General features: G+C 39.6%; 1 protein-coding gene across 1 annotated transcript; it reads left to right on the top strand.

The window, feature by feature from the left end:
* Positions 1 to 1220: 1220 nt before the first annotated feature.
* Positions 1221 to 5228, top strand: LOC131243630 (actin-depolymerizing factor 7). Its single transcript, XM_058243122.1, has 3 exons — positions 1221 to 1423; positions 4395 to 4660; positions 4745 to 5228. Exons 1-3 carry the CDS (start codon positions 1421 to 1423, stop codon positions 4893 to 4895), a joined length of 420 nt encoding a protein of 139 aa, XP_058099105.1. The 5' UTR covers positions 1221 to 1420; the 3' UTR covers positions 4896 to 5228.
* Positions 5229 to 7917: the final 2689 nt, after the last annotated feature.

The raw sequence follows: 7917 nt of genomic DNA, 5'->3' as shown, positions 1-7917 counted from the left end.
CAACAGTTGGGACAGCGGTTTGGTTGGTCTGGGTTGCGGTGCAACCATGCCACGTGCGTCTACAAGAGTCAACACCATTTTTTAAATGGTGCAAAACTAACATGGAAATCTTGTCCTAACCGCCTAAGTGAAAGTAAAGTACTGATATTTACACGCCCTTTTACCGAAACATACACCCGCTTTTCGACCTTTTCCCACGAGACATCGACAAAAGAGGGCTACTTGATATACTCTCGCAGAGCGCGATGGTACCCGCACGAATGACCAACACATCTGTATACCTTGCATTCATTTACTGCAATGAAACCGTCCAATTTGTGAGACCTATCTTAGATTGATCATAACCTCAGAATCAGATTGATTGAACTTCCTAAATTCTCACCAAAGGATATCTCGTTGCTTAATTTGAACCATAAACTATTTTTCATTCTGATCATTGAAAATATAATGCATCAGCTGGCATAATTTTTTTTTTTATAATCATAAATTTTATGTAACATAAAATGGACGGTTATAATTGAATTATGAGTACATTTTATGTAGAATTTCTAAATGCATGTGTATGAGTTATCGAAGTCTGCCAGAGTACAAATGTTTTCTCGGTGGCTAAAATGGACAATTCCATCGCCGAAAGTAGAGAAAGGCGGTGTTTGTATCAAAAAGTAGGAAGTAAAAAATAAAACCCGATGCCAACTCCAGCGAGCGAGACTGTAGACCGCATCCATGCGATTCTCCGGCTAATGGAGACGTGTCGCAATCTGAATTGGTGGCCGTACTTTCTCACCATCTCATGTATGACCATCATCATGACAATAGGAGGAGAGATAGGATATGGCTGGAAGAACAGGAATATGGTACACCCGTTTTTCTTGGCAGTTGTGAAATATGATATCTCAATCGGAACTGTTCAGACAGTGGGGCACATCGTGGATGGCCAGTATTTCAAAAATTGAATCGATCATATCCATCCATTATCCTTCACTTACCATCAATGAATATCTACCGTTCACTAAGTTTTGCTTCTACACAGAGCTTGACGCCACTGATTGAATGGGTTCAATAACTGTTCTAGACTTTTTCGTAAACCTTGCGTCAACTTTAGAGGGATCAACTAGATGGACGGTCTAGATCTACTCACGTGCATGCCACGTGTACAGAGATCCCAGCTCTATCCATTTCGACTGGTTCCACCGTATGATATTTGAAGAGAAGAGGCTGCCGAACGCCAGGAGTCTTCACATTCATTTCGCTTCCTTGCTTCGTCTGCTCGTTTTCCTCCAAACCCTTGACATCGCAGAGAGAGAGAGTATTCAAACCATCTCCTCCTCTCTCGTTGCCCTAGATTTTTGCAGAAAATCCATCATCTCTCTCTCTCTCTCTCTCTCTCTCTCTCTCTCTCCGATCATCAGATCCTTCAAAGATGGTGAGCTTTTTTTTTTCTCCTTTTCTCTATTTTTCCCACCTAGAGTATGATTTTTCTGATTTTTTTTCTCGATTTTTGGTGCTTGATCTGTTTTGATCTGAATCCATCTTATGCCTTTCGATTCCGAGAGATTTCGTTGGATTTTGATCCGATTCCCGCTGATGGATCTGTTTTGCTTTCGGATCCGATTATCTGAAGCTTTGGTTTTCGATTTTTGGTTTTGAGCTGATGATCTTTACATGTTGCCTTCCTTGGGATTCGTGTTTGTGATGGAAAATCTGTGATAATGTAGTGGTAGACGTTGTAGATCTTCTGGCTCTAGTGATCGGTTGTGTTGTTTTCTCTGCATTTTTGGTATGGAATTTTAGATCGTGGAGGATCGGCGGCTGTGTTGCTTTTTCTGCATTTTTGGTATGGAATTTTAGATCCTGGAGATATGATCTAGGGTTTTGCTCAAATCTCAGAGCAACTTTGATGGTTTCGATTGAATTGTTGCAGATTTCGATGATAAAGCTGAGGTGACAGATCTGGTTTCCTTGTGATTCTGTTATTGAGCTGAAAACTGATCTTGTTATATGATTGTCTTTAGATCGAGTTTTCCATTGGATTCATATGCTGGTGATGGGAAGTTTGTGATAATGTTGAGGTGGATCACTGACATGTCACAGATCTTCTGGTTTGTGTGAATTTTCATGGATAAATTATGGATTGTGTTATTTAAGGTTCTGTTGAAAGAAAGGTTTGTGTTTATAGATCTTGTATATTTCGTTCAAATTCATATCTGGCTTATGATTCATCGGTTCTTTTTGGGGATTCTTTTGGCTGAGAAAATTTCTCTCTGTAGATTCTAAGAATGTGATCTGATTACAATTCAGTGCTTTTTTTTCCCAGGTCAGAATTTCTTGTTCGATCTGTATCCTTGATGATTACTAATTGATGGACTTGTGGTCATCATAGTCACCATCTAAGCCCTATCCCAACTAATTGGGGTCAGCTACATAAATCATTTTCCTCCATGCCACTTTATCAAGGGCCATAACTTCAATTAGATCATAGGTCATCAAGTCCTTTCGTACTACCTCCACCCATGTCCTTTTAGGCCTTCCCCTTGCCCGTTTCTTTTGATCGTACAATCTTATTGAACAACTTTGTCAATGAAAATAACCTAATTCCTCACCCATACACTTTCAAACCTTGATTAGTATACCATAAGGTCCAAGGGCCTTTTGTGTTTTCATTTGTCTCAAATTTACTTCAGATAACTGAATCCTACGGAAGTATCTATGGACGCCGGTGTTATATCAGTTTGTGTTTCCTTCGATCTTTATGCTTTCAGAGTGATTACCATTTAGCAAGTTCTGAAAGTAGCATCTCCACCTTTCATTGATTTCATTTTCATTGACTAGTACCCTCTAGTCATTGCTTTTAATGCATCTAACATGATCTCGGCACTTACTTTTCCTCTCTCTCATTTTTGCGAGTTTGAAGACTTCTTTCTCACCTTCTCTTGCCCTTAATCTATTGTAAAGATCATCATAAGCCTTAAGTTTAAATTTTAGCTTCACTACTTTCTTAGCAATCTTATTGGCATTTCTATATTGTTTAAGATTTTCATTGTTTCTAGATGTCTAGTCCCTTGTCAGGCTTTAAAACATGCATGTTTCTTGTTAATAGCTTTTTGTACAGCATACTTCCACCATCAAGTTTCTTCATGTGGCTGGCTTTTCCCTCTAGATACTCCTAAAACATCTTTTGCCACTTTCCTAATGCAATCAGCTGTCTCCTTCCACATAACTTTCCTTTCTTCCTCGACATCCCACATTCCTTCTTCCATCAATATATTTTAGAATAACATTGCTTTCTCTCCTTTTAAATTGCACCAACTAGTTTTGGACACCTATTAATTTCATTCCCCTTCTTTCATCTCTTAATGTAAACATCCATAACCACTAACCTATGTTGCGCAGTCAAACTCTATCCAGGTATCACCTTCCGGTCCTTACATATTGATCGTCCTGTCTTCGTAAGTAGGAAGAAATGTATTTAGCTTGTATATGATCCACTTTTTAAAGTTATTAAATGTTCATCTGTCTTCTCTAAGTATGTGTTTGCTAGAGCTATATGCCATAGTGAAATCAAGGATAGAAACCAACCCCCCCCCCCCCCCCCCAAACAAAAAAAATAAAATAAAATCTCATCTCTCCTCCCAAAACCACATCCCCTATATACCCTTTCATATCTTCTACTTTCTTTTCCTACACGATCGTGTAAATCTCCTCCTGCGAATCTCCTCTCTCCATTCATTATTTCTTGCATTAGTCAATCGATATCCTCCCAGATTTGTCTCTTTATTCTATCCTCTAACCCTTCCTGCATTGCATTTGCACCAATAACGTTGATTATCTCCTTGCCTAACACGAGTTCTATTAATAAAATCCCATCACTTACTCTCTTAATTAACCCTACTTAGTTTATTTTTCTGGATCTGTATTCTGAGTGCTCCAAAACTGGGGCAAGCATGGAATGTGGAATCCTCTTTCTACTCATGCACATCACTGGTTCATTGTTACTCAGTGATCACTGTACAAGTTGATATAGTGTTGGTAATCCAGAGAGCCCCCCCTCTGTGTATAGCTCATGGTTGAAAAACCATACGGATCTTGCAATCCTAGCTGCCTGATCTGTGGCAATCAAATCAACTGTGGAAGATAGAAAATGGTCAATGTTTCACGATTGGAAAACTAGCATTGTCCAATGGGTGATGTTTTTGTTTGGGGCTGCAGGCTATTTATGCCTAACAAGATGGACAGTGGGTTCAGCAAACCAACTGGAAACTCTTCTTACAGTTTCTCAGCTGTGCATTGCCCGATTGCAATTAGATTTGATATCTTTCAGATCTCACATTGTCTATGCTTGCACTATCATAAGTATGATATCGGTTTTGCTTAAATCTGTTCCCTTTCTTTCTTAGGCCAATGCAGCGTCAGGGATGGCCGTGGATGATGACTGCAAGCTTAAATTCTTGGAATTGAAGGCAAAGAGAACTTATCGTTTCGTAATTTTCAAGATAGATGAGAAGCTAAAGCAGGTTGTTGTTGAGAAGCTTGGGGAGCCCGCCCAGAGCTATGAGGATTTCACTGCAAGCCTTCCCGCAGAAGAGTGTCGATATGCTATCTACGACTTTGACTTTGTAACAGAGGAGAATTGCCAAAAAAGCAAAATTTTCTTCATCGCATGGTAACCTTTCTTTTACGTAAAGAATTAATTAAGTTTCTCGATGTTCCAATCTTCAATTACACTGCTTGACTTTTGCTTCCTAAGGTCTCCGGATACAGCGAGGGTGAGGAGTAAGATGCTCTATGCAAGTTCCAAGGATCGATTCAAGAGGGAGCTTGATGGTATTCAGGTAGAGTTGCAAGCGACAGATCCTACTGAGATGGGCATTGACGTTATCAGAGGCCGTGCCACCTAAGTACGTATTCTTAGGCCTTGAAATGGAGATTTCCTCCATACTGTTTGTTTGCCTAAGTGAAATGTCTATAGTTTTCTGAGACAATGAATGTGGCTAGATATGATGTTGTCGTATCAGTCAGGTTCGGCACAGTTCTTCATCTGTTGCTCTAAAAATAACATTGATGCTTTCAAGTATATTTTGTGATTGGTTATTTGTGGAACCTATCCAATGAGTGTGTTTCCTTGAAGTACTCTGATGTCTACAAGCTAATGCTGTGTAACAGTTTGCGGTATTAGGCTGCATCTGTAGTTTGTTTCGAAAACTTAAATGGATGGTTAGCTCTTTTGTTGGAATTCTGATTTGGATTGTAGAAAAAGTTGAGCTTTTTTATTGTCGCTCACCCATCTGTTACATAGCTAATAATGTTCCTTAGATTAGAACATTGGCTATTTCTCTAATTGGATGTGATGTAGGGTGCTTAGGGCCATTTGCTCGAGTGGCTTTGAATTATCTAGTACCCATGAACAATATCTTGAAATCATCTGTTTTATTTTTTTGGGAGTATAGGATGCTTTTAAACATCTGCAGTGGGGGCGGTAGGCTATTGTTTGCACATTAATGGTTAGAATGAATTCTTTTGAGCTTTTCTTCTTCAAACATGTGATCTATTAATCATCCAGTCCACCTGTCCTATCTGATTAGGTGGGCCCCAGATTTGAAACAAATGGATGGCTAACAAAGACTTGGCCAAGCTTTTCTAAGCCATCCATTGTTTTTCTAAGCCATCCATTGTATACAACATTTTGGCCCACGTGATGTGTGGGCCTGGCTGATTATGGGTCGGGGCATCTGCATGACGGAGCCTATCTGGTGGATCTTGCACCTATCTGCCGGGTTGGGACATGTGTTGGGCATGCATATTGGCCACCTTATGCACTTCTATGGGACATGTTCTACGTAGGAGTGATCCACAATACCACCCATGCTATCATGTAGGTCTTATTTCCAGAAAGTTTAGAAGCTAAGCTGCTTTTGAGGTGACTCATGGTTGTATCAGACCACCCTTTTAGTCTGTACTTTCCATAAATGATCTGCTGTTGAAAATCAAGCTGATCGTAAAATTGTGTCCATGTGGTCAGTGGGCTTTAAATGGAGAGTTGAGATGAAAAGGGGATTGAACAAGAGAAGCAGACGGCTATGTTAACCAATTAAGTGAAATGGAAATTAATTTCAATGATTTTTTTAGTTATGGCTTGGGCATGGGCCTAAATTTCAAGTCCAGGCTCAGTTCTCTGGTCAAGTTTAGGGGTCCAATCCCTGGTCCTACAGGGCTAGGCCTAGCAGTCCGGCCCATTGTGATCCCTAAAGTCGATACCAATGTAAAGATCAATGCATTTAGACACACATTCAAATTAAACCACAATGTTATTACGAGGTAATCTTTGGTGAGAGTAACAGACTCAGCTATCTTCATAGTTTGCAGACCAGGTGGGTCAACTCGGGACTCTCCTAGGTCAACCTTTCCTGATCATGAGCATCGTCCTTGGGCTTGAAAAACTAGGTGACCATTAGCTTGAACCTAGTTTTCTAGGTCAACCTGGGATTCAATTGAATGGTCATTGGGTTGGAAAAACTAGGTGGCAGTTGCCTCGAACCTAGGTTTCCAGGTCGACTCAGAACCCAGATAATAAGCTTGGTTTCAATGAGTCAACCAAGTTGGATTTATTTTTTTATTTGTATTTTTTAGAAGAATAGGAAGATGGCTTTGATAGTGGTGGTGACGGCAATGACGGCATTGATGGATGCCCAAAAATCTAGATTTGAAGAAGAGGAGGAAGAAGTATAACATAATAAAAAGTTGGCCCCGTGACTGACCAATTTTTGGTTTGCAAACTATGGTTATCACTCTTCCAGTTCCATGATGAATATGAGAAGAAATCGTGGTCACAAACTCATAATATAAAGAACACACCCTCAGTTATTTCTTACACAAGACTTGGTTACTAGAACATAAGAGGACTATTTGATCAAATTTTACTTGCTATAGTAGCAGCATGTGAACCTTAAAAATAGCGGCATATGCACCTATTTGTAAGATGGGATGGAGAAATGGCACAAATATGTTAACTAGGTAAATAGCGCCATCGATGGCTTCAAAGAATATTTTGATGTTGGGTGATGATGTGGATGCATGCTTTTTCAAAAGTAAGCATGATGGAGTGTGTAAAAGAGGATGCGATGGAGGGCTGAAAAGAAGAGGATGGAGGTGACTTATGTCAGAAGTGGGACAATTTTTAATGAGTGGAATAAATAATTTTTCTTTTTCTTTTGATGAGTGGGAATATCTTTCTGATAAGCAGAGGGATGTTTGGGAGAGCGTGGGGATTTGAACTCTAATGGATAAAGGGTTTAATCAAGGGCAAAGTTGGATTTACTTTTAATGTGCCAACGTATACCATACCAAAATTTACCAAGAGATTTTTTTACCGAACTATAGCTGAAGGAACACTTCGTTGAGATTTGTGCCTAAGCTAGATTGTTGAGACTTTGAGCTTGCTGTTGGCTAGTTTGTTGATATTGATGCTGGTGCTGATAACTAAATTGTTGAGATCTGTGCTCCTAATGAGGAAGCCAATTGGTGTTATGGTGCCTTTGCCTTCTACATCATTTATAGACTTTTGATCTTCACCTCAGCTTTCTTGAAGAGCTCACAAAAGAAATATTTCCTTTGATATCCATTCTTGGTCTTGGTATCATAGCATGGTCCAGTTAGTCAGCTTTCCTTTGTGAGCTCTCCCCTTATAGATGATATGGTTTTTTTCTGCCCTATGAAGTTGGATTTTGATGATGTTCTTGTGCTTATTGTACTAGGACTTGCAGTTGTCTTCCAATGACTCTTTGCAGTGCATTACATGTGTATAGAATGAGTGTACTTGAAATTTTTGGGAGAAAACCATTTTTAATCAAGTTTTGGGTGATTGAATTTCTTGGTGGTTTCCATGGTTCATATCGAAAGGATAATTGAAGAGAACAAAGGTGG

Source organism: Magnolia sinica, chromosome 4, assembly GCF_029962835.1.
Source record: "Magnolia sinica isolate HGM2019 chromosome 4, MsV1, whole genome shotgun sequence".
Lineage (NCBI taxonomy): Eukaryota > Viridiplantae > Streptophyta > Magnoliopsida > Magnoliales > Magnoliaceae > Magnolia > Magnolia sinica.
Note: the sequence above shows the minus strand (reverse complement) of the source record. Positions and strands in the feature narration are given on the sequence as shown.

Bases quoted from the DNA above. Each gene is read 5' to 3' on its own strand.
- LOC131243630 (XM_058243122.1), top strand. The intron at 4,661-4,744 runs GTAACCTTTCTT...TTGCTTCCTAAG, and splicing joins AAAATTTTCTTCATCGCATG to GTCTCCGGATACAGCGAGGG.